Source organism: Lissotriton vulgaris, chromosome 8 (genome assembly GCF_964263255.1).
Source record: "Lissotriton vulgaris chromosome 8, aLisVul1.2, whole genome shotgun sequence".
NCBI lineage: Eukaryota > Metazoa > Chordata > Amphibia > Caudata > Salamandridae > Lissotriton > Lissotriton vulgaris.
The window spans coordinates 808,747,984-808,774,284 of NC_141696.1; the positions used below are offsets into that span (position 1 = coordinate 808,747,984).

Genomic DNA, 26,301 nt, shown 5'->3' on the forward strand with positions numbered 1-26,301 from the left:
ACTCCGGAGCAGTCACATACACACAGACCCTGGAGCAGTCACACAAACACAGACACTATCAAATCATGGGATTGGTGGGCGGAGTTCCTCGCTTGCAGGGGTCCTGGTGCGAGCACTTCCCTTTCTTAACCTCAAGTCTAGGCTCTGAAATGCATCCTTGGCTGGGGTTCAGAGGGGCCCTCAGACCCTCTGGCCCGTTGCCACTGCACTTGCTGCCCCATCAGTCCCTCGGTTTCTCAGCGACTGGCTTCCCCCTCTGTGCAAATTTCTCCCACTCTCTCATGTCCATTTCCCTGTCCTTTTGAGGTTCCTCTTAACTCACAACCCTCCCCCCCCCATCTCTTTCGCACTCTCGCTTTTCTCCAGCTAGCATCTTGCCCTTGGACGTGTCTCTCCACTCCTCGACTCCCAAGCCCCCTCTCGGTCTCATTTTCCATCGTCCCCCCTTCCTGCATCTCACCCTGTCCCCTATCCCCCACTCTATCTTTGACTCCTTCTCCCTGCCCCCCCCTTCTGGCTGCCCCACTCCTGTAAAGGGCCAGGCGGTGAAAGTGTGGCAGAAGTGAAGGAGTACCGGGGTGAGGAGCCGTCAGTCGCATCCCCAAGCGAGGGCGGCCGCGTGGCAGCAGGTCCCAAAGTACACAAAGAACAGCGGAGACGTGTCCGGAGCCCACAGCCTGACGGAAGAGTACACACGCTGCAGGGCACGGGCGTCCTCCACGCCGCCGGCCTCTCTCTCACTCAGTCTGGCGTCTCCCCCAGCCTCACTCTCACGCTGGGTCCGTCTTTGTCTCTTTTGGAGAATGTCGTGATCCGGCCGGGACAGATCCCCGCCCTGCTAAGAGTGCTGCGGGGGTGTCCGTTTGTATGTACAGACTCTGCCCAAGTGGGTGGAAGTGTGCCCACCCTGTGTCTTTGTTTCGCGGCGAGTTAATGTGGCTGTCTCAGGACGGTCGTGAGTGTGTCTCAGGAATGAGAAGTACCATGCAGTGGGAGTGTTGTGTGTATCAGGGGGTGCGAGATTGTGCCTCACGGGATCAGACAGCGCCAGGGGCCTAAGGAGGGTGTTTCAGGGGGATGCGAGAGTGAGTGTGCCTCACCGGGGTGCGAGAGTGTGCCTCACCGGGGTGCGAGAGCGTGCCGGGGGCTCAGGAGGGTGTCTCAGGTGGATGCGAGAGTGAGTGTGCGGGGGGGGATGCGAGAGTGAGTGTGCCTCACCGGGGTGCGAGAGTGTGTGCCTCACCGGGGTGCGAGAGCGTGTCGGTGGCTCAGGAGGGTGTCTCAGGGGGATGCGAGAGTGAGTGTGCCTCAGGGGGGTGCGAAAGTGTGCCTCACCAGGGTGCGAGAGCATGCCGGGGGGAGGAGGCTCAGGAGGGTGTCTCAGGGGGGTGCGAGAGTGAGTGTGCCTGGGGGGGGGCAGTGAGAGTGCCTCAGGGACAGCATTCTTCAGTGAGGTAGGAGTGCGTGCTTCACGGAGTGCCAGTCGGTACCCGGAATGCGAGTGTCGTCTCAGCAAGTTGAGTGAGTACTACATGGACACCATGACAAGACCGGGATAAACCTATACACACTGAGACAGAGACTAGAGTTTGCATCTCGCATGCTGCGTCTGTCTCTCGAACACACTGCAGTCTCTGGCGTCCCTCGCCCTCGCTCTCATTCACCTGGGACAGCCAAAGGCTGGACCGCGAGCCCGTCCTCTGGAACAGAGACTGCCACTTCTTCATGGCGGGACGGCGAACCCCGAAGATGGGGACACCCCACCGACAAAACCCTGGGACAAGCTCCTCGAGACTCCCCGGCGACTGGATCCGTTCACCATGCAACGAAAGTGAAAGGAGGAGCAGCCCTGCGACGGGGTTAATCCTTAAGTGCCCGGGGCAGCGATGGATGTGACAGCAGGTGCCTGACCACAGTGCAAGTGCAGCACACAAAGCCCCCCCCACCCACAGTCCCAGCGCGCCCCCTAATATGTAGGTGGGGAGGTAATGTCTGATGGATTAGGCGCTTTTGTTTGTCTTTGTTAAATGCTTGTTTAGCGCTCGCCCCAAGGACACATTGGAGTGTCTCATGTCTGTGAAGTCTCGTAAGCTGTAGCACAGTCTTCTTTTGTGTCTGACAAGCTTATATTGGACACAGGCGGTCTTTTGTTCTTCTCTTTCCCATAAATTTAAGTGTTTACATTTACCCCAGTTATGCTTAAGTGTCCCAGAATAGGCACAGGCGTTTTTTAACCGTTGTAGCGGGTTGTCACAATATCGACCCCCTGAAATAGTGCTATATTTCGTGGACATAATACTAACTCCTGTCAAAGGTAAGTGTAGATTTATTATTAATAACTGCGTCTTGACAATATTTCGGGAGCCTGTGTAATAAATAGTCTGGGTGTAGGTTGGTATTTCGAACTCCTAGTGGGACCACTCCAGGCAGCCCCAGTCTGATTGAGGGAGAGGTTCTTTATGAACCTTAATGGTATTAGTGGTAACTAAAACAGGAAGCTGTGAAGATCGCTCTTTCTTCGGTCTTGGAAGCTGGGTGTCAGGGAATGGTTAAGTTCATTCTGGCTTTAAAAGTGTGGCTGGACTGTGCCCGGGGCCCAAATTTGTGGTGATGTGATTATCACGCCGGACGACGAATGCCTTTTGTTTATCGCCTCCCCTCCCCGGGGTGCGAGTTTCCCAGCGTGTGGTGTCTTTGCACTGGCATGTGAAGTTGCCTCCCTCAAGCCGATGTAAGCCTCCCGAGGGAGGGTACAGAGGCGACTCCAAAGGGCAACTTCACTTATGGTGCTGCTATGGCATTTTCTAATATTTAACCACGTGTGAGGGCGGGTACAGCTGTCTTTGTTTAACGGAGCAACCAATGTTAATATTACCTTGGACTTACGGTCCTGAGAAGAACCTGCACGCACTAATATTGGTGTTATCTAGGACTGGTGCCATGAAATGGATCGTCTTACTCCACCAGTGGCCTCGTAAAATGGCGCACAGGCCCAGAAGGCCGCAGAAAGGGAGCATCCTCACCCTGGCCTCCTCCTCCGCGTGTCGTAGTTCGCAGCTCCTTACTAGTCTGTGTGGATGTTGCATGTGCTGGTTCAGAGTTTCGTCTAAAGCTGAGTTTTCATATTTTATACAATAAACGGTCAGGACATGCAAGTATGTTCAGGTGGCCAATATAGTGCTCACTAGAACAGGCTGCTATTTTTTTCGAGGTTTTTTTTCTTCTTTGTAAGTACTTAAAATGCGTTCCCTTATGCCAGGTAAACTTTCATACTTTCAGGAAAAAGCCAAAATGAATATTTCGCAGAAGCTAAAACGTCAGCTTGCTCGAGGAGTAAAAGAATACGCATGATGTCACTGTGGACAATAACAAATTTTGAGTTCTGCAGCTTAAAGTGGGATGCATTTGCCCCCCCCCCAACCCACAGTCCCAGCGCGCCCCCTCTCTCTCCGACTCGCCCTGGTGCCTGTGGTTGGGTGTGCAGTGAGGTGCCATGGTGTTTGATGGTTAAAATTCGTGTCTTTCTGAGGATGAGTTGGGAGGCGCAGGTCAGGCGTGTGGTTGTTGATGGTTTGCGCTTTTAAAAATAAAACGTCGAAAATAAGCATCATGGCACACGGACAGCGGGAGGCACACGGACAGCGGGAGGGGGTCGGGAACGGGGAGAAGCGCACGGACAGGGCGGGGGCGGGAACGGACAGCTGGGGGGGTGGTCAGGAAGGCTTCCTCCGGTGGGGAGGGGGTGCGGGAACACACGGAAAGCACTCACCTGGACTTCCTCTGGCGGCGGAATGACGAAAAGCAACCTCGACAAAAACAAAAATAAACCCCGCCCACGGCCGCAATGGCGACATCGCAGAGGCGGAGAGCGAAAAAATCTCGGGAACGCCCACGAATCTGGTCCGGCCATGACGGACAGATCTCTGTTCCAATGGCTAGCCTCCATTTATGGAGCTAGCCAATGGAACAGAGGGCAGGACTAAGCCCTACACTGTAGGGACATAAGATTTCTCCTGGGCGGAGCTAGGAGCTCCAACGCCAGGCGAAACCTAAAAAGTAATGAGACAGGAATAGAGAACTACAAAGGCACCGTACCGTGTTATAACTGCAGTTGCTGAAATAACATTATTAAGGGTAACACGATGACACACCCCATGAGAGGAACTACCATCAAATTAAAAACTACAGCTACTTGTGATTCACAAAACGTGATATACTATCTCAAATGTCCCTGTGGACTGATATATGTGTGCAAAACCATCAAGAAAATAAAGATACGTGTATCAGAACACAAGAGTAATATCAGAATGAACAATATTCGATCCACAGTTGCCACACACTTCAACGAAAGACACCACAACATAAGTCAATTGAAATTTGCTATACTTGAAACTGTCATGAAAGTTCCAGGAAGAGACATAAACTGAACCTTACTACAAAGAGAAAACCATTGGATACATTTTCTAAAGTCTATGAAACCGAACGGACTCAATGACAGATTGGAATTCGCATGCTATCTTTAATTTTGGATCATGTTCTTGCCATATGTACCTAATTGAATGACATGTCATGATTATTATCATCACATTTTCTGTAATTTGCTCTATGCCTTCATTTCATTTTATCTTATTCACTTTTCAGTAAGCTCAGAATCACACGCCAGATTTTAACTTTATTGAGGGTATCTGAATCTAGATAGTCTTCACACATGAATTACTATTCACTAATACCTTCATTCCTTTCACCATTCTAAGATGGCGCCCATACTAACATCTCAACACTAACTAGTCCTATTTCGATCTCCAAACAATTTAAGCGGAGTGAAAGCTGGTTCGTCTCCGACTCCGACCTGACCGCGCTGGGGAATTCCATACTAAATGATTCACCAAACGATGGCAGGTAAGACACATTGTGTTCTTACATTAGATTATCCGATGGGCATAATACACTAGAAATTACTTTGCTCGCAATCACTGGCATGTTCTAACTTTAGCATGAACATTGATTAACAACACACTGCACTTTTTTCAGCAACAGTTGTTACTTTTAATTAATTCTTAGCAAACACACCGATTGTATTATTCATTCACCACCCAGAGAAATTAACCCGCTTTTGGTAATCACACATGAATTCACTTGTTTATTTACTGCTTTCACTCATCTTTTTAATCACTTTCTCTAAATCTATTCTTAATACAGCGAATGAACCCCACTATTTTTTCGTGACACTGTCGTCAGATTTCCTAAGTCACATCATAATATTGTATACCTACACTTTTGTAGAAAAATATCCTCAAAATGAGATCATTGTCTTTTGTTGTTTAGATATTCCCCTGACGAAGTGCACTTAGTGCACGAAATGCATTGGGAACGCCTTGTGGATAAATGTGAAAAAGTATAAAATTCTACTCATAACAAAGAATAATGGAAAATAAGACATTATACAAGAAGTTAATGAATACAATTTACTTCTGAATAAATACAAAGAGTTCATCTAAAGAAAGATTCCTATAGAATTATTTCACTCAAGATTTACACGCTATATAGCGGATTAAGAGCTGTGCCCAGAGTGTCATCCCCTAACCAGAGGATGCTTTAATTCATTCATGTTCTTAACACTCTAAGAGGTAGAGAGTGATACCTTGGGAGCACGCCACAAAAGCACAACAATTCAACACCGAAGCCTGTGCGCCAACCCAATAACTTTATTTTTATTTCAAATCTAACCTCCAACTGAAATTGAGGCATTATATGTAAAAGCCCTAGACAATATTCCTTTGAATTTGTTATCTGTTACACAATTATTTTCCCCTGCTATTGAAATCAGAAATCAGATTATGAAATAATGACATGGCTGAGGTTACCAGAAGGCTCCATGCCATAAATGACAGTTTTCCAATCTTGGAAATTCATTTAACAACCTAATGTATCCTGGTTCAAGTCAACTAAACCAATTGTACTAACAAAGTGAAGTTACATACAAAGCGCTCATACACCAATAAATAGGCTTTATGCTGCTGTGATAAGGAACGCCGAGTTCTGCACTCCTGGAGTAACACACTGTGGAAAGTGTTTTTTGAAAAATCGAACTTGACACATGGAGTAAATCAAGTTCAAGATTCCCCACATATTATCTTGGGCAGTTTGTTCCTCATTAAATGATAGGGTGCTTTGTTTTTCTAATAACCAAAATACAGCAGTGAGAGGAATATTCGTATTTGTTCAGGTATAGAAGTAATGCAGGCGGTCTCAGAATAACTGGAGGCCTTTTCCTTTGTTCAGTTGAATTGTGAGTTGCGCTTCTCTTGCTGATGTTACGACCTGAAACACACTTGTTTAACCTCCATACCAACAGGAAGTGAATACCCTAGAAAACGGAAGGTAATAGTTTAATTGAAGACCTTCCCTTTAGGCTAGGAAAACACCCCTGTTTCCCAGCTATTTAATTGAACCTTCCATGTGGCAGATTTTTTAAAAATGATTGTGAACATGCCTGTAATTTGTAAACAAGTGCTGTCAAAACCAATGCGTCTGACAGTTAAAAAACGTCTGAAAGCAAATATAAGTTTTGATCTCAGAAAGAACATATTGCCATAGTCCCTGGCACGAACTGGAAATGCTTTGTAATCGGATGCGCTTCTTGTGAAAGAGAAGAATGTCACAGTAAAGTTAGCCAGTGGATGAAGTGGGCTGACCGTTTGCCCGTTCTGTATACTATATATAGTGCGCGAAGAAAAATGTTATTGACAGAACAACCGACCAATGAATGAAGACGACTGGCTGAACACTCAATAACAAAACCCCTCTCTCTCTCTTTCTCGCTCTATATCTATCTACCTGTCTGTATGTCTTGTCCGTCTGTCTGTCTGTCTATCTAGTTAGTAATTGTGTACTTGTAATTTTAGTAATATCTATTGGTCTTTGCTACTGTGACCTAAAAATAACCCGAGTGATGTGGTATCTTTGTGAAGTGCAATCTTTAAAACTAGTCTGAAAGGACAGAAAAGAGACCTGTGTTAATCTGCATTAATATCCCACTCAGTAAGGATCTGAACCAGCTTGTTGTGAAAGCACTTGGTGGTTCCACAGTGTCAAAAGCTGTGAATTAACCTGGAAGTACTAAGAGCTGCACTGCCTTCATGCACCCTATTGAGGGCTTCATTCAATAAACTAAGCAGCCCCACGATAAATGTAGGGTAATCAGGTTACCTAATCCGTGGGACAAGGCTTTAATTACACTTTGCTCAAGATTTTGACGTCCTTCTTCAAGGAAAAATATGGCCGTGTGAGTTGTGGAAAGAAAGAGGCGGTATCAGGACCGTTCAGTATTATGCAAGAGGTTGTCAGGGTTGAGTCCTGGCCCCACCCTTGTTTAATCTGCTTAGTAATGATGTTGATGCTCATCTTTTGAAGGCACTGCATGGACCCACTTTTACAAATGGGTTGTCTATGACGATATTTTTTTTTTGCTAATGATCCTGTATTCATTTCAACTTCCCCACAGGATTTACAATCATAAGCAGGTTTTTGCCTGGTATACTGTCCCAAATGCTTAGAAATAAAGTGGCAAAAACCAATTTTAGGATCATCAACCCCACTCAAAACATTAAGGGCCATATGTATCATTCCAAATTGCAATCGCAAACGCCGTAATTCGCAGTGTTTCGGCGTTTGTGATCGCAATTGAGCTTAGTGGTATGTATTAAAGAAAAACTGTCTCGCAAAATAAGGAATCACATCATTTGCGATTCCCTATTTTGCAATTGCTTTTAAGGAATCGCAAATTGCGATTCCTTAAATGCAATGTAAGAAGTACAGAAAAAGTGTAATTTGGCCTCAAGGAATCGCAAATTACCACCAACTTGAAGTTGGTGGTAATTCGCGATTTCTTTGAAAAATGCACTTTTTTGCATTTTTCAAAGTGCGATGTGGCGCACATACATGCCCTTAGGACATGTATGTGTGCCTCATATGCACACATGCACAATTCAGGAGTGCAACAGGGTGTTCTTTTGACAAATTGAGAATCACACATTGAGAATGTCTTCCCATTCATTCCTATGGGCCTCTAGGCCCTTAGGAATGAATAGGGAGGCATTCCTTAATTGCGAATCACATTTTGCAATTCGCAATTAAGGAATATGTAGGGTTCGCAAAATTATTTGCAAATCCCTACATACATAGCGTATTGCGATTCTCAAATAGCGATTCGCAAAAAATCGCTATTTGAGAATTGCAAAAGAACATTGTGATACATATGGCCCTTAACCGTCAAATTACATTTAATATGAGGCCTGTTAATAAAGTTACTGTCTTTGATTATGTTGGAGAAGGCGTCCAGGAAAAGACTACCTGGAAGAAGTCCCATCAGCAAAGATCCATGCTTGTCTTTGTATAAAATACTGGATCTATCCTCATTCTCAAAGCTGAGGCAGGTAGGATAAATCGCAGTGGTCCCAGTGCTGGAACATTCCAGGGCAAAAACGGTGGTGTCAGCATTCTATAGCTTTCGAGAAGGAATCAGCCAGAAATTAGAGACGGTGAGGAAGAAGCATTTATTTGTTTGGTTTACCCTGTGGAACATACACTTTTGTAGAACTGTTACTTAAGGAGATCCAGCGTTTGGCTGACTGTGATCATCTTGGCTACCTGCTCCGATTATGAAGCTTCCCTCTTTTGGCCATTGCCAGGGAAATCATTAGTGATCTATTTGGGGATTCCTTGTGGGCCATCAATACAATGGTTCATTAAATTGCACTCATCATTGGGCAACATATAATCATACAATCTATGGTATAAATAAGAAAATATCACCAGCAGCAATGAGATCACATGCAAAATATCCTGTTTGGAACTGGGAACATGGAGCTAGTGATGTGAAGATGTAGGCCAACCACATTGCCTCCACATACATATAGTACAAAGATTCCCAAGGTAGAGACTGTGTTTGCATATGATTGAGCCATTTTAGACAAAAGTTAAATCTGAAATTTAGATAGAGTTGGAATCCTACCAATTGCAAAATGCACAAACACGTGGGGACACTGTGGTCTGTTTTAGCTCTGTTTATAGTACTCACTACCTGATAGATTGTCTCTTATACATCAATATCAGAAAGCAGTCGCTATGCTCAGTTTTTATGAGTTACTGAAAATACAGCTGCTATGCGATATTGCAGATGTGTACATTTATCACCATTTCCATTGTCACTTTTACAGTCACTAAGGGCCATATGTATGAAAAGTACCATTTGCGATTCTCAAATATCGATTTTTTGAGAATCGCTATTTGAGAATCGCAAAACCCTATGTAGATAGGATTTGCAAATAATTTTGCGAATCCTACATTTTCCTTAATTTTGAATCTCAAATTGCGAATCGCACATTGCGAATCGCAATGAAGGAATACCTCGATTGAATGAAAACACATTCTCAATTTGCGATTCCTAATTAGAGAATTGCAAATTTTGAATGGAATTTTAAGGGTGCCAGGGTGTCAAAAAGACACCCTGTTACACCCCTGAAATGAGCATAGGTGCAGATGTGGTGCACATACCCTAAGGGCATGTATTGAGTCACATGGCACTTTGAAAAATGCATAAAAGTGCATTTTTCAAGAAAATCGCAAATTACCACCAACTTGAAGTTGGTGGTAATTTGCGATTCCTTAAGTCCAAATTGCACATTTTCTGTGCTTCTTACATTTCATTTAAGGAATCGCAATTTGCGATTCCTTAGATGCAATTACAAAATAGGGAATCGCAAAATTTGCAATTTCTTATTTTGCAAGGGGTACTTTTGTGTCATACAAATGACACTGCTGTTTTGCAAACGCCGAAATTCTGCGAATTTCGGCATTTGCGATCGCAAAATTGCCTTCATACATATGGCCCAAAATTTCCCATAATATCCTTCTGGCACCAAACTGGATCCAGAGATTTTTTCTATAGTAGTGCTAATGCGCGTTGCTAGGTGGCATATAGGCGCCATCACTATGAACTGATGTCAGTTGCATCATCCTGCACCTTCTGATGCAGATCCGGAGCTCCACTCCTATTTTTGTCAAGTTTCCAATGACTTCTAAACGATCTCACGGTGTGCTGGGAAATGATGTCATCAACAAAAATGACAGGTTACCCAGGGTATATCTTTGAAGTCTGGACCCGGGCACAGCTCTAGGTCAGGTGATAGTGCCCCCTCAACCGCCCCCCAAAGGTGATATGGGACCAGGAAATCAAGTCGTATGTAACTGAAAACAAGAAGAAATCAACCTTTGCATAGATTGCACTCCAAGTCGCATGCCCAGACTTGGCCGCAGTCATGAAACCGTTCCCATGACCATTCAGCATTGTGCTCTGAGTCCTCCTCTGAAAGGTCAAAGTCCAAAAGCAAATATGAAAAACATAGTGGGATACAACCCCATCCCACCACTCTGATTCCAGAGAGAAAGTACAAGGGCATCATGACGTCAGGTGCACTCCTTCGAGGTCTTTCTCTACATAACCAATACTACGGTTTCTTTAGATGAGCCCTGAGTTTCCAGGGTAGTAGGGTAGTTGCCAGCTGCAGCTCATGGTCTTCAAAGAGGTCATACTGAACGTTTTTAGTGCATCTTTGGACCACATGGAACCGCAGAGGCCTCTTTTCGGGTTACCACCTGTGGCTCCCTTATTAGTGCCATCTATCTCCTTGGGAGCCATTATCTGACCAATAACGATGGCAGAACAGACTTCTACTCCAGTTTGAGATCCACACTGGTTTCTGCCACCTCAATCCAGTACTTGCCATAGAGGCCACCAATGGAAGGAGAACATAATTTGCAGTTGTGGTTTAGAGGGCAGCTGAGGCACTAAATTTAGCTACCTCCATTGAGATCAAAATGAATGTTCTGAAAGAAATTCTGCAGCCGAGGTCTGTGACTTTTGAGCTCCTATTTCCTTGTAATGATGCCCACAAAGATACCTTGATAGCTACTTGGTCGAAGTTTTGTTCTTGCCCACCTTTGAATAGTCAGGTGGCAAGACGCCATAGACATGCACCTAGTGAAACAGATTTTCTCACAATGCACCCCACACCAGAGTGTCTTATTAAGATGAATCTAAACTCAATTCCTACCACCCCTTTGGATAGGCAATCTATGAGGATCGATGCTTTGGCAAAAGCATATTATCTTCCACCAGTCTAGTACTGTGGTCCAGACATGCAGTTTGTCTGCTGGGCCCCTACACACATGCTCTTCAAGCAGGGCCGGACTGGGAACCACAACCGGCCCGGGCAAAGTGCTCGGCCGGCCCCCCTCCCCACTCGGGGCGTGGGGGGGTGTTGGAGGTGCCGCCGAGCTCTTTGCCGGGGCCGGTTTTCGGCCGATTTTGGTACATGGCCGATTTTGCAGCTAAATCGGCCCTGTACCAAAATCTGCCCCCAGGGGCCCAAAACCGGCTCCCACCTGTGCGGCGCTCCGGGGGATTGCCCGGTGACCGCTATGGCCAGTCCGGGCCTGTCTTCAAGTCATAACCAGCGTGATCTTGCCAGCCGGTCCGGAAAATCTTATGGCATCTTTGACCCAGACGATGCATGATGGACAGGACATGGCCAAATACGTTATCTGCAGAAGCTTGGATGTTATAGATTGCCTGCGTAGGGTGATTGGTACCAGTGTTGGTGACATGGGTGGATGCAATCCACAGGGGTCTCCAATGATTCACATGCCTCCCTATTGATTATGCATTTTAATGGGTTGATTTTTTGGAGAGAAGGCAGACTCCGATTTGGAACACATTAAAGACAGGTGATCTACAATGTGCTCGTTGGGGCTGTTGACTCCTGCAAAACTGTTTCCACATCAGTGCTGAAAGTTTAGAGGCTATCCAGAGGCCTGGTGTATATAAAAAGACAACCTTCCCAGCCAGCGATGCAGCTGACACCCCAATCCTTTCAAGGCTGTGGACGCAGACCTGGCAGGCCGCTTGTGAACTAGCAGGGTCCTCAGTCTTCACATTCCTCCTCCTCTGCCACAACAGCCTACACATGTTAAGTTTGCCCTTAGTGGCACATGCTCAACCAGTGGGGATCAGAAGTCACCAATGGCTCCCAGTTATCTGTGGTTGAAGGTAGGTGGCATCATTTTCAAGTTTCTGTGCTTCCCTTCAGCCTCACCAGCTCCCCTGGGGTGTTCACAAAAGTGATGATGGTGGTCTTTGTTGATTTTCAGAGGTTTCGGTAACTTCTGCCATAATGAGCCCAGGACATTCAGGCTATGATTCTGGTGTTTCAGGCTCAGTCCTGGATCGCAGTGAGAGCAGCAAAGAGGCTTCTAGGCCTCTTAGCCTTGTGCATCCTCCTTATCAGCTATGCCAGGTGGCACATGTGTGGGCTGCAGTTGGACTTGATGTTCCAGTAGGCCCAGCATCAAGGCAATCTGGCCAACGCCATCTGGATCTTGGCAGAGATGACTCAAGATTTGCAATGGTGCCAGCTCAAACACCATTGGTTCAGTGGCAGGCCCCTCTCCCTTCCCCACCCGGAATTGACAGTGATGGGAAACACATCACTGCTGGCCTGGGAAGCTCATCTGGGGGAGGCGATCAGAAGATTCTGGTCTCCAGGTTAGGCCTGTTCTACATTAATCTGCTGGAGTTATGGACCATTTGTCTGGCTTTGAAGGCCTCCCTGCTGTACATCAAGGGGGGCTAGTTAGGTTTTCATTAACAACACCGCAGCCATGTGGTACTGCAAGAAGTAGAGTGGAGTGGCGTCTTGGTTCTTGTGCCAGGAGACTTTGCTTCTGTGAAGGTGGTTGGAGTGTCAGGGCGTCTTTCTAATTGTGAACCACCTGGCAGCGTTCCTGAAGGCTAGAGTGGACAAACTAAGCAAGGGGCGACAAACAAATCACAAGTGGCATCTATGTTCCATGATGGCACAGGGTGTCTTCGAACAGTGGGGAGAACCCTGGCTAGTTCTTTTCACCACCATCGAGAACGCACAGTATCAAACATTTTGCTTGTTGGAGGTTATGCATCAATACTCATTAGCAGACTTGCTCCAGTTGGAATGAAACATGTGACTTCTGTACCCCTTCCCACCTCTGAATCTCCTGCCTAGAATTCTGAAAAAGATCAAGAATAACCGGGCCTAAATCATCATAGTGGACCAGGAGAATGTGGTACCTGAAACATTTGGGCATGAGCATTTGTCCTATTATCAGGTTGCCACATTGCAAGGATATGTTGTCTCAGAAACAGCACAGCATCTGCCAGCTGAATCTACACAATCTATGCCTATATGAGTGGACATTTAGTGGCAGAAATCAAGTGCATTTGATTTGCCACCTGAAGTGGTGGATGTCATACATTCTGGCAGGTGTCCTTCAACAAAATCTATTTATGCTGTATGCTGGGACACATTTGTAACATGGTATGGTGTTCACAACGTTGACACCTTTCAGGTGAAACTGTCACATGTTCTTTTGTTTGGGATATTTTACCACCATCAAACCATTGCATCGCCGCTATCAAAGCATATTTGTTGCCCTTTTTGCCATTTCTACTTCTGCTAGACCACCTGTCCTTGTTCAAATCACCTGTTGTGATGAGGTTTATGGAAGGTGTGACATACATGTTTCCTCCCAAGCCATGTGTGATGCGTCAATGAGACCATAACTTGATCTTGACATTCCTCATGTATACACCCTTTGAGCCTGTGTACAGCTGCTATTTGCATCTCCTGATCATGAAGACCATCTTCTCGTCGCATGAGTTAATTTCAAGTCTATTCAGTGTAACTGCCCATCACTGTCTTTTGCCCAGCCTAATTGGTCCTTGGTGCTGAGGACTTGAGCATACTTCTTACCAAAAGTTGTGGCGACCTTCCACGTTGAGCAATCCATCACACTACTATCATTCTTTCCTCATTCCCCCCCCTCGATAGAGGTGGAGGGTCCATCAGTTGGATCCCAAAAGGGTTTTAAACTTGTACATCTATTGTTCTAATTACAATTGAGTGGATCATCAGCTTTTTGTGGGGTTCTCTGGAGAGCAGAAAGGGAAGATGGCACTGAAGAGGTGTTTGTTGAGGTTGATAGTCCAGTGTATTAATATCTGCTATGGGCTGGCCATGAAACAGCTTCCTCAAGTCCCATTCAACCAGGGCTCTGACTGCTACCACTGCAATAGGACGCAGAGTGTCTGTCTTTGACATCTGTGATATGAATGTTTGTTCATACATTCCAAAAACACTTCTGCCCACTTGGTCCTTTAACACCTTTTGATCTGAGCCCCCTCCACACACCCTCCACCATGGGTAGGTACTGCTTTGGTATCATTCCTAAGGTGATCAGTCTGCATTGAGATGTATCCATCAGAAGGTTAAGTTACGCACCTTCTGTAACGCTCTTTCTGATGGTAACTGTATCTAACTGCAGATTCGTCACTGCCCTCACCTCCCCATTCTGTGGATTAGGTCTCTTTTAAAAAATTATAAAGCTCCAAAATGAAAATTCAGCACACATTGATCAACAATAGCTCACACTCTGTGTCTGAGGGCACATAAAGGGTAAAGATAGGAAACTTACATCAGTACGGAGGGGTGGTACTTAAAAAAACAAAACAATTATTGCAATAAAGAAGACAAACAAAAAAAAATCGTACATAATGTTTTCCCAGTGAATCTGCATGTACCATTTTACAAAATAGCTCCCACCGTCCACCAAATCCCAGAGTACAGTTCACCATATTCCTGTTTTAAAATAATCCACATTAAGTCAAAACAACAAACAAAATTTAAAACCGAAATTAAAATAAAACCAAAAAATTTACATCATTGACATCGTACAATCCTGGGTTGTACAATCATGACTGGGCAGTACATCAAGCATCTCCCGCTATATCGTCCGCCCCCCTGAAATCTCTTCTAGACGGAACTTGAATCACTTTTATTGAGCAAATAGAGTCGTAATGGTTCCCAAATGTCTCTCGGCCTCGAAATTGTTGGCAGCTCTTCCACATATGTTTCCAGATTGTCTCTACAGTATACCAAATCTTTTATCCACATGTCGATTTGCGGCCTGCATCTGCCCCCACACACAATGGCCACTCTCCGTGCCGCTAGTAACAAAGCCAGACGCACTAATTTACCACTCACTCCCTTGATGTGTGGCACGCAGCATAGCAAACATATAAGTGGAGTGCACTGAAGTTCTACAGCTACCATATCCCTCAAACATTCCATTGCCTCCCAGAACTCAAACACCCTCTGACAACCCCAAGCCAAATGCATAAATTCCGCATTTTCTTGTCCACATCGTTCACAACTATCAGATGTGCGCAATCCGTACCTGTGCAATCGTACAGGGGTATAATACACTTGGTGTATGTATTTGAAATGTATAATCCGCAGATTGCCATTCATGCTGAGCTTCCCTGTCAACCCTCAAACATATTTTCAGTCTTCTTCCGAAATCGGATAAGGCAGACTTTCATTCCATCTACCCCAGCTCCTGTCCGAAACGTCCACACTTTCATCTTTAATCATCTTGTAGAGCTTTGATATTAACCTTTTATTAGTAGGGGTAGTGAGAGCAAATTGCAGGGACAGCAATGTGGGAGGTTCTTGTGGATAAATGATGTAGTGTATCCTGGCCGCCCGCCTCAAACGATGGATTGCGAACCTAAAAAGCAATGATTGGTTACTGACGTACAGATCAGTCTGAGTGAGGAACGAGCAGTCTGGATAAACATCATTCATGCGCCTAAGTCCTGCCCCATGCAGCAAACGCATTGATGGTGCCTCATGCGTCAGACATGGCAGCGTTGTGCTCCAGATACATATATGGTGCATACAAGGGCAGCTTCTGCGCTGGATGCCCTATCTTCTGCCAGGCAGCAACCGTAGTATCAACTGAATTTATTTCTGTCCTTGGAGTCCACTTGTACGATGAGTAATCACACTGTGTAGTGGAACCGGGGCGGTATCTCCTCCCTCCACCGCTACATGAGGAGTGGATGCATGTGTTCTGTACCAATGGAACACAAACTGGGCCTGTGCGCTCAAATAATACTCATAAAAGTCTGGGGCTCCGAACCCTCCTTTCTCGTACCCTCTGGTTAGGACTGACCATTGTACACAAGCGGTATTGCCCCCCCACACCAATCGAAGCAACTGACTACGAAGATTCTTGAAGAATCCCATTGTTAGCACTATTGGGATGTTAAGAAAAAGATAAAGGAACCGCGGCAGTACCACCATCTTGATAAGTGCAATACGATCTGCCAGTGATAACGGTAGCGAAATCCAGACATCCACCTGGCTCTCTAATTTCGAATATGCCCTCCCATAATTCTCCCTGACTACTGTATTCAGATCTCGATGTACCCAGACTCCTAGATACTTTACCGGGTCTGTCGACCATACCAGTGGGAACTCCAAGTCAGGTCGCGTAGTAGATGTCGTCAGTGGGATTATAAACGATTTATCCCAGTTTATACAAAGGCCCGATAGTCGACCAAACCGGACGTTCTCCCGGAGCAACTATGCCAGGTATCTAGATGGTTCACGGACGAAAAGAACCATGTCATCCGCGTAAAGCGAAATGGCTACTGGTCTGAAATCAAAATTAAGCGCGGTCTCCCAGTGTCGTTGCTGAATTACACAAGCCAATGGCTCCAACACAATTGCAAACAATAACGGTGAAAGGCGACACCCCTGGCGTGTGCCCCTCTTTATTTGAAATGGTTCAGATGTGTATAGAGCACAGTTATCCACTGCAGAAACAATGGTGGAAAACCCATACGACGCAACACATAATACATATAATGCCATTCGACCGAGTCAAACGCTTTGGCAGCATCTAATAATACCGCCGTCGCTGATAAACTCAGTTCAGGTATGTGAAACCTGGAGAAAACCGTTCGGAGATTGTACAACGTGGATCTCTCAGGTATAAATCCGGATTGATCCGGCAGTACCAGACATTGCATCAGGTTCTGTAGCCTGGTCGCCAAAATATTAGCCAGAATTTTGGCGTCAATATTAATAAATGACAGCGGACTGTAGGAATCACATCTCTCTGGGGGTTTGTCCTTTTTAAGCAAGGTAATTATCAATGCCTCTCTCAAGGACGATGGTAGCTCCCCTGAGTCCTACGCCTCCGCGTACATATCCAAAAGGTGCGGTGCAAGGAGAACTGCATATTTCTTATAAAACTCTACCATTAGCCCATCTGGCCCTGGCGCCTTACCATTAGATAATGCCACAATCGCTATCTTGACATCCTGCTCATCTATAGGCACGCACAAATACTCCCGTTGCGCGTCAGAAAGCCAGGCACACGCCACATCCTCCAGATATTTCTCAAATTCTACCTCCGAAGCAGCTCCCCGCGATGTATATAAATAAGTGTAAACACCACTAAACTGTTCCGTAATGGCAATAGGCGTATGATGTTCCCCCCTGCTTGTCTACTAGTTTATCTATGCTTGGCTGCTCAAGGGTCTCTCAATACCCCACATATGCGGGCAACACAAGTCGGGTCATCCATGATTGGACCATACATATTGACTATTGTAATCAATCTGCCATTCATTCTGCCACACACCAATGCACACCTCCCTTCCTCATCATCGTATGTATGCATCGGCTGAAACTCCACCCCTCTTTTAACCAACATCAGAACTCCCCTCGCATAGGAAGAATATGACGGAAAGCCTGCTCATCTGCCCGCAATACCACATTCTGTATGTTTCGTCAAATGTGTTTCTTGCAATAAGGCAACTTGTATCTTGTGACGATTCAGATATGCCACCACCTGTCACACTTTTTTAAGTGAATTGAGGCTGCAAACATTCCAAGTCAAAATCTTGCATCTATCTCCCATCATTTACAGTATTTTTACGTCCAGTTGCTTCCCAACGTGCCTCAGAGGAACGTCGTCTATGCCATGATAAAACAGTACCACCCAAACGATCAACCAATGTGCTCCAACGTGTACCCTGATAGATGAGTTACAAAACAAAGCAAGAAACAACACAAATCCCCCCTCAGCCACCCCCCTCCCGCCCAGCCACCCCCCTCCCGCCTCCCACACCAACCTCCCAGTCAGGTCGAGACCGGATCCCTCCACCCAGTCTTCGAACATCACCCCGATTAACCAATTGCAATATTCGGGGAACACCCGCTGGGGGAAAAGGTTTGGCGACAAATACACGCACCGTAATGCGGCCGCCGGAATAACTCAATTCAGCCTCCCTGCGTATCCCATGAAAACCTGTGTTAGCTAATAAGAAATAACTACCCCTCCCCCAGGACAAACAGTGTTCACTGTTAGTGAGTCATCGCCACCCACCCACTTTTCCTCTCAAACAGTAAATCAGCGACCCTCTGCCGTCAGTTCCAACCCAGCTGTAAACAAGCTATCCTTATCAACATGAAGCAACGTCAGATCAGCTGCACAATTACTAGTCTGCTTGATCCAGTCCCGACTCCACAAACACATCCTCCTGTAGATTCTGCCGTGGTTTGATCTTGCAAATATGCTTTGTGAACTTCAAAGCCGACTTAGTGTCCATGAAAAAATGTGACTGTTCCTCATGTGTGATTTTCAGCTTGGCCGGATATAACATGACGTATGGTACTGAGGCTGCCCTCAGCAGCTTCTTCACTGGTACAAATTCCTTTCTCGCCACCTGAACCACGGGGTATAATCCGGAAAAGAAAGACAGCCTGTCCCCTTTATAAACAACTGGGTCCTTGGCCCTAGCCTCTCTCAGCACAGCGTCCCTGTCAGCATAATTTAGGAGACACGCAATTATCGGGCGAGGTGGTGCGCCAGGTTTTGGTCTTGGCCCTAGCGATCTCTGTGCTTGCTCAATAATCATCACATTGGAAAGTACCGATCCAAAGATTTCACGCAGCAGGCCACCTATGAACGTCTCCTTTTTGGATATAGGCGTGGATTCCGATAGTCCAACAATGCGAAGATTATTGTGCCTCGAGCGCGCTTCCAGATCTTCATTTTTTGCACTTATTACCTCCAATATCTTCTCCCTCTGAAGTATCTGTGTCCGTGATTCAGCCTGTGCCTCATGCGTATCAGACATACGATTCCCTAGTACGTCTAGTCTGTGTTCGTGTTTATCCACCTTTTTTTCTACTATGTCGAGTCCGGTCACCAGCGCATCAATCTTGCTGTCAATGTTTTTCATGACAGCTCGCAGTTCCAGCAAAATGGTCCTGGTGTCGTCATTCACACCCTCTGCAAGTCCCGTGGCACTCCGTGACTCAGACTGGTCACCCATTCCGTCAGTAGCACGAGTGGCACGTTTATTTTCAAATTGCAACTTGGCCGCCTGCTTGGGATCCGATTTGCCCATACTGAAGTCAGAGTCACTGAATGGCACAAATCGCCCAGGTCCGCACCCACACTGATGATCTGCCCAGTAATCCCTTCTTCAGTGGTAAGCTCCTGTACCTCCTCAGCAATTGTCTGTGCAGATAATGGAGTCCAGTAGGGCAAGTCCACTCCACAAGAGTAGTTATACACTGCTAGAAGCTAGCTAGGGCAGTCATCACCCCTCGACCAGAAGTTGCACTCACAGATCCCCCAACGCCATTTCAGTAGGTAACAGCGCTTCCTCGCTGACACACTGTCCGACCCCTTCCATAATACCAAGGCCTGTGCTAGCTCCTCAGCAGGTCACCAGATATGGGTAGCCTCACTGTGTACACAAGACAGCGCTACCACCTCTCCCTCATGGCCGAGTGGCCTCCCGTGGTCCCCCAACCTCGCCTGTCTGCAAATCTGGTCCAGCTGGAGTCCAGAAACCCCCTGGGTAGTGCCCCCCAACCACCAAGAGGCAGCCCAGCAACCATCCAGCGCACCCAGGAAACGCCACCTCGATGCCGTGCCCCCGGGACCCGACAGCCCGAACCCCACCAGGCGCCGCCACACACTCAACTGCAGCGCCCGATGTCGGGTGTGCCGCCCAGTCAGCCCAGGCCCAGCCCGCTCTAGCATCTTACTCACCCGACCAGCCCGTCTCCAGCTCTGCTCTCCGAGGTCGCCTCAGTCACGCACCGGCGCCGCCGCCTCCTCCTCTCAGCGCCACTCGCAGGATCAATTGCCGGCCTTGTCTCGTTTCCCTCCTCCTCACGATGCCACATTAAGCCAGTTGGTTCAGGAGAGGGGCCGCCCTCCGTGTCCATGCCGGTCTCCGCAGCACGAAGAAGCACAGCATGCTCTACCGCCTCCGCAGTACCAGGTATGTGCCCACTGTCAGCACCGATCAACAGCTTGGTCCGCCTCCTGCAATCAACGAGATGCCCCAGTAGATATCTTGCTGCTTGAAGTCAAGTCCGTTTCGGCAGACACAGACAGTATACTCCCAGTCTCGCTCACCAGGTCCGTGCCATTTTCTTGCTCAATCTGTGGCGGCGATATTGATTCAGAATAGCAGCAGCTCAGTAAGTACGGTGATTCCGACCTCACCAATATGTGCCTTAACCCTTGGGCAGTGTCCTGCGAGGGTTCTACGGCACTCAGAGGGCTTTTTTAGGATGGAATTTACCAGATTAGAGTTCCGGCCCGCGGAGTTCCCTTAGCAGGCATTCCACTTCGCGCCGAAGCCACTCCCCCAGCGGGTGGTACTTATATGCAGCTTTGGTCAGTCACTTCCGGAGTGGTATGACGGCAGCTTGAGCTACATGATGCCACCTAGTGGGGCTCTGCTATGAAAAATCTCCTGATCCAGTGTGGTGCCCGAGGGATATTCTTGGTTGAGGAACCTGAGTTAGAAAGAGTATCCACCAGAAAGTGCATTAACATTGATAAGTAACTTTTTCTTTTTAAGGTATCTTGCCTCTACGTGGTGTAGGCACCATTCTTATCCAAGCAACTTTCTTTCCTTATGCCTTTTTGTTGTTGTTCACAAAGCTGTTTTATTTGTCAAGGTTAGTTGTTAACTATATTATTTCTGTTTTTTACCTCTGGTTAAATGTGTATTATTTTCGCTGATTATCTTTTTAATGTCTTGTTGAAGTTCTTTTAAGGGTTTTAACATCCTGAATACACATGATTATTTAGTAACTGTATATTGTCCATTTTTGCAGAGTTGTAAATAAGCTCCTTGGAAATGGGAACAGTGATGTCTATTATTTGAGCTCAAAGTGTACTCTACTTACATGTTTTCATTTTTTATCCCAACTAATGAGTCATTTTTGGAACTTGAATGACCCACAGTACAAAATCCTAGAATCACCCAGCCAATTTGTTTTCCCACTATACCTTCTGGCTCCTTTTTCCAATTTTAACCACTGAAAGTTAACACTTGCCAATCGCCATTTGCCCCCCTCATATTGTCTGAATCATTGGTAGGTATTGTAGGCTGTTCGTTGCCCAGAAAATATTTTGGGTGGAAAAGAGGGAAGCCTTCAGATCTGCTGGTGTTCTTAACTAATTTTTCATGATCTCCTTTGAGAAGGCACTGCACAAATGGTACTACCTATCGTCTTACATATTTCATGGTTTTTTTATTTTTAGGAAAAGTAGCCATTCAGAAGGAAGACTTACAGAAATACCATAACAGAGATACATGGTTCCAAGTACAGCATGTCGATGCGGATTCTGAAGTACAGGTAAGATAGTGCTAATAGGATTCTAAAGGTGCAGGATGGAGGTAGTTTTGCTAGAATTGTTGTTATTGAATCTGTGTGGAAGAACAGTAGCATCATGTTGGATGGTCTCACTGACCCTAATTTCCATATTAATCTCTGGGAGATTGAATGTAAAAATGTCCCTTCTCCAGGCGGATCTCATTTGTTGCTCCACCACCCAGGTTTCATCAGATACATTCAGAAGACGTCATGCATTAACTAACACAAATGTCCCATGTCATCAGTAGTTTTTGAAATGTGAGGGATTGATGGGAGATGTTTTTATTGCCATTTAGTCATGCATTCTCACGTTCTTAATAAAGGTTTCCAGTCATCCATGACTTCCCTTTTGTAGTTATTCCTCTATTTCTGCTTCTCATGTACTTGTGTAGACCCAAACATAATCAATTTGTTTTCAGTGCTATTTGAAAGGCCAACATGTTATCTAACTTTTGTACCAGAGCTGGAAAACCACTTTACTCAGTTTAGCATTAAAAACATTTTTTCCCATGCTATAACTTGATGTGTTTATTATACAATGCAGATCATTGCTTTTGTTATGGGCACAAGAACTAGATGATAGCCAAAAAAAAGATAGCATTTCTGTTCACTATGACATGACCATTACTGGCCAGCTGGGCCGCCCGCTTCCCTGCATATAGTTAGGAAGCTGTCTCTTTATATAGTATACCAAACAAAGATATACTATGAAAAGAGTCCAGGTATTCCTTATAAGTGGACAGGAGCTTGCTCTAGCATTCCCAAGGTGCTCTTTTAGGGGGTAGTGTGGTCGAGAAGCCTTAGGCTCATCACAGGAGTTTTAGACATCTGCTGCACACACACAGTCAATAAATGATACACACAACTCAGTCAGGAGATCCACACCAATTTATAAAAATAGCACTTAACTTTATATAACTTTAGGCACCCAGATTATCAAAATCAGTTAAGTAAGTTTAGAGATAGTGACAGTGCAATTTCTGGAGCGGTAATTTTATCCAATGGAAGAAGACATATACTGCATACAGGTACTTTACAGTGCCTTTCAGGACCAATCTATCAGACTTAAGGTGAGTCTGGGGCAGGGTCCAAGACAGCACCAACAGGACACCTCGAGCAGCACTGGGGGGGGCTGACTGCAGAGGTGAGTTTCAGCGTTGGGTGCCTTGTGTAAGTCTATGGGGATCGGTCCGGTTACAAAGAGGCTGCAAGCTGGGACCGTGGGACCATGTTCAACTAAACCAACAAGGGGATCAGGATTCACAATGCTTGGGGACGTAGGGACACCTTTGGTTCACTTCTGCTCAGGTGAGGTGGCCAGGTGCGGAGGTGTTCTTAGGAGTTAGGTTTTCATGATCAGAGACACTCGCTGGTGAGAGGGCCTACACAAAGAGGCTGCAGGAGGCGTCAGTTAGTCTCCTGTTGGCAAACCCAAGTTGGGCTTTGTCTCTGGAGGGTCTGGAGCCAAGGTGGCACCGTTGACACTCTTCAACTCAGGCTAGGAGGCATGGATGCAGTGGTGTTTCTGGTGTTGGGTCTTCAGCGGTCCGGAGTCCTTGCAGTTCTTCTGAGGTGCCTGCAGGAGGCAGGGGAGCAGCATCGCAACTCCACAGGAGTTCCTGGGTATTGGGTGCAGGGCGGGCAGTCCTCCCAGGCTTTTAGAGGCACAGCAGCTACAGGACATGTAGTTTTTGTGCAACTGTCAAGGACAACAGACAGGCCGGCAGGGTTGGCGCAAAGTCAGTTGCTGGTCCTCTGTTCTTGCTTTTGCAGCTCTTTGGTGTCCCTTTTCTTCAATGTATATATATATATATATATATATATATATATATATATATATATATATATATATATAGAGGCTCCACTCGCACCAGCCTGTTGCACTCCTTGGCGGGTGCCTGCCAGTCGGGGGTGCACCCGACAACAATATCGGCTCAAACAATCCCGCCCCGCAATCCACGGGAAACAGGAAGCAGCACTCCAAAGATAGGTTTCACATAGATTTTAATCTCACAAAAACGCGCTTTCGGCACTCGGCCTTCCTCAGTTATGAGACGGTGAGTTGTGTCAACCAACATTCATTTGAACATTTACGTTACGTAAATAATAGACATAATGGTAGGACTCAAAATTAAATCGGCATCCGCCATCTTTGAATGGGTTTGTAACCATTACATGAAAGCACTGTGTATATAAATACAATGGAATTTCTATTCAACCATTATACCGACAACATAGTCTGCGTTGATTAGTTTTGTGTTTATAAAGCCCTGTATGGGCTTAGGTCTCCACACAATGCAATCGATCCCCAAGCATGGTATCTTTATTTTGCCCTGGATGGGCATAAACCATTCATTATATCTGCAACGTGAATCAACCCCCAAATAATGTTATAATTTGTCTGAATCTAAATTCATCATCATCATAGAAAAATTAGAAGGAAAAAGCAATACTGCAGTTAACCAAATCTATACAAACAATTTGTAATCATACTAAATGAACAGCTAAGTCCTCATGCATGTTTAATCCAGTGGGCGTTTTGCTTTGCAGATCTATAATGTAACGCGATTCCAATCGCCTCAATTTTTGGAGTCTGTCCCCACCTCTAGCGCTGACCGGGACAGAGTTCAAGCAGAAAAAGGTTAGCAATTCCCTGTTGCGTGCATGCTCTTTGTCAAAATGTCTGGCAACAGGGTAGCTCACATCTGCATTCTGAATGGCTCTCTGGTGTTCTAAGATTCTTAGCTTCACCAGATTTGTCGTGCTACCAACATACCTTCTGCCACAAGGACATGTCAGACAATACACAACGTAAGGCGTGGTACATGTGAGGAATTTTTGTATTTTCTTAGGCTCTTTAACACCTGGTATGCTGTATTGAATGGTGCGTTTACTCCCTTTACACGCCTTGCAGCGTCCACAGGGAAAAAATCCCTTCATGGGTTCTATCTTAGGTTTGGACTTCAGTTCTCCATGGTGACTATGGACCAAGTAATCTTTTAATGCTCTTGCCTTTCTGAAAGTCACTAAAGGATAAGAGGGCAAATCCTGCTTTATGACATTATCCGCCATCAAGATATTCCAATGCTTACGCAAGATGCGTTTTATATCATTGGCATTTCTTGAGTAGGTGGTTATGAGACGAAATAGTCCATTATCAGCATTCTTGTCATGTGTTTTGTCTTCTAGCAACTTTTTTCTCTCTAGAGTTTCAACCTTACTTAAGGCTTGCCTGAGTACCCCTGCCTTGTACCCCCTGGCTTTGAACCTCTGTATACTGTTGCTAGCCGCTTTCCTGAACTCATTGTCTTTCGTGTTGTTCCTCTTTATCCTCAATAGTTCACCATACGGTATACTATTAACCAAGCTCTTGGGATGTCCACTGGTGGCATACAACGTTGAATTACCAGCGGTAGCCTTTCGAAAGAGCTTGGTATGGAGACTGCCATCTTCAACAAAAACAGTTAAATCCAAATAATTTACTTCCTTTTGGCTGATTTCTCCTGAGAATCTCAAGTTGGTCGTCTATATAACGGTACCAACATTTAACAAGATCGTTCCATTTCTTGTTGGCTTGAGACCAGGCCACCCGTTCTTCCCAATGCCCCACGAATAAATTCGCGAAGCTTGAGGCTGAACAAGTGCCCATCGCTACACCTGTTAGCTGTCTATAGAGGTTTTTGCCAAAAAGGAAAATATTATTGTTGAGGCAGAATCTTAGAAATTCCATCAACATTTTGTTGTGTTCATAGTATTTCACTGGTCTACTCTCCAGAAACCAGGAAATAGCTGAAAGTCCTTCATCATGTTCAATACATGTGTACAGACTAGCAATGTCAATAACCAACATAGTATACCCCTCAGTCCAATTTATTTGATCAATACAGTTCAAAAAGTGTTTCGTGTCCTTCAGATATGATTTGAGATTAACCACATGTGGAGAAAGAAAAGAGTCAATATATATTGATAGATGTTCTGTTAGGCTGCCCTGGGAAGCTACAATGGGCCTCCCAGGAGGATTCACCGGATCCTTGTGTATCTTAGGTAGATAGTAAAAGGTCGGGGTTACTGGATTCAAGCATCTCAGAAATAAATGTTCATCACCATTCAACATATTGTTATTGTACCACTTCAATATCATATCGTGATAGTCTTTTATGCTGTTGTTATACACTGATTCGTTAACCCTCATATATGTATTTGGATCATTGAGCTGTCGTAACGCTTCTTGCTCATATTGCATCTTGGTCAACAATACTATGTTTCCCCCTTTGTCCGAGGGTTTACACACTAAGGACGAATCATCACATAGCTTTTTTAATGCTGTTTGTTGTTTATTGGTGAAATTAAATCTGCAATCATCAGATTTGCGCTTACTTCTGAGATTTCTCAAATCCTGAATCACAGCTTCAGAAAAAGTGTCTATCGCATCTGTTCCCATTACCGGCATGAAAGTAGAAGTAGGTTTAAAGTTCGTAGCTCCCCCTCTCTGTTGTACTTCCATATGTGTCACCAATTGTGTGTCTCTTAGGTTGGCAATATCCTCGTCCTCCACCTCCCTTCTCAATTCTTCCAGAGATCTAATGCCCGCCAGATCTCTGCATAGCAATGTGCCCTCTTCAGTGTTACCAACAGCTGTTGGTTTGGGTAAGGGAGGTTT

The 26,301-nt window shown here is 45.6% G+C and overlaps 1 protein-coding gene across 2 annotated transcripts in view; it reads left to right on the top strand.

Moving 5' to 3' along the window:
* RASA3 (RAS p21 protein activator 3) overlaps positions 1–26,301 on the top strand; it is an 897,341-nt gene that overhangs the window by 367,642 nt on the left and 503,398 nt on the right. For both annotated transcript variants that reach the window (XM_086934683.1, XM_086934684.1), the window contains exon 4: positions 21,529–21,623. In XM_086934683.1, the coding sequence (XP_086790809.1) occupies positions 21,529–21,623 (95 nt within the window). The remainder of the gene's footprint in view (positions 1–21,528; positions 21,624–26,301) is intronic.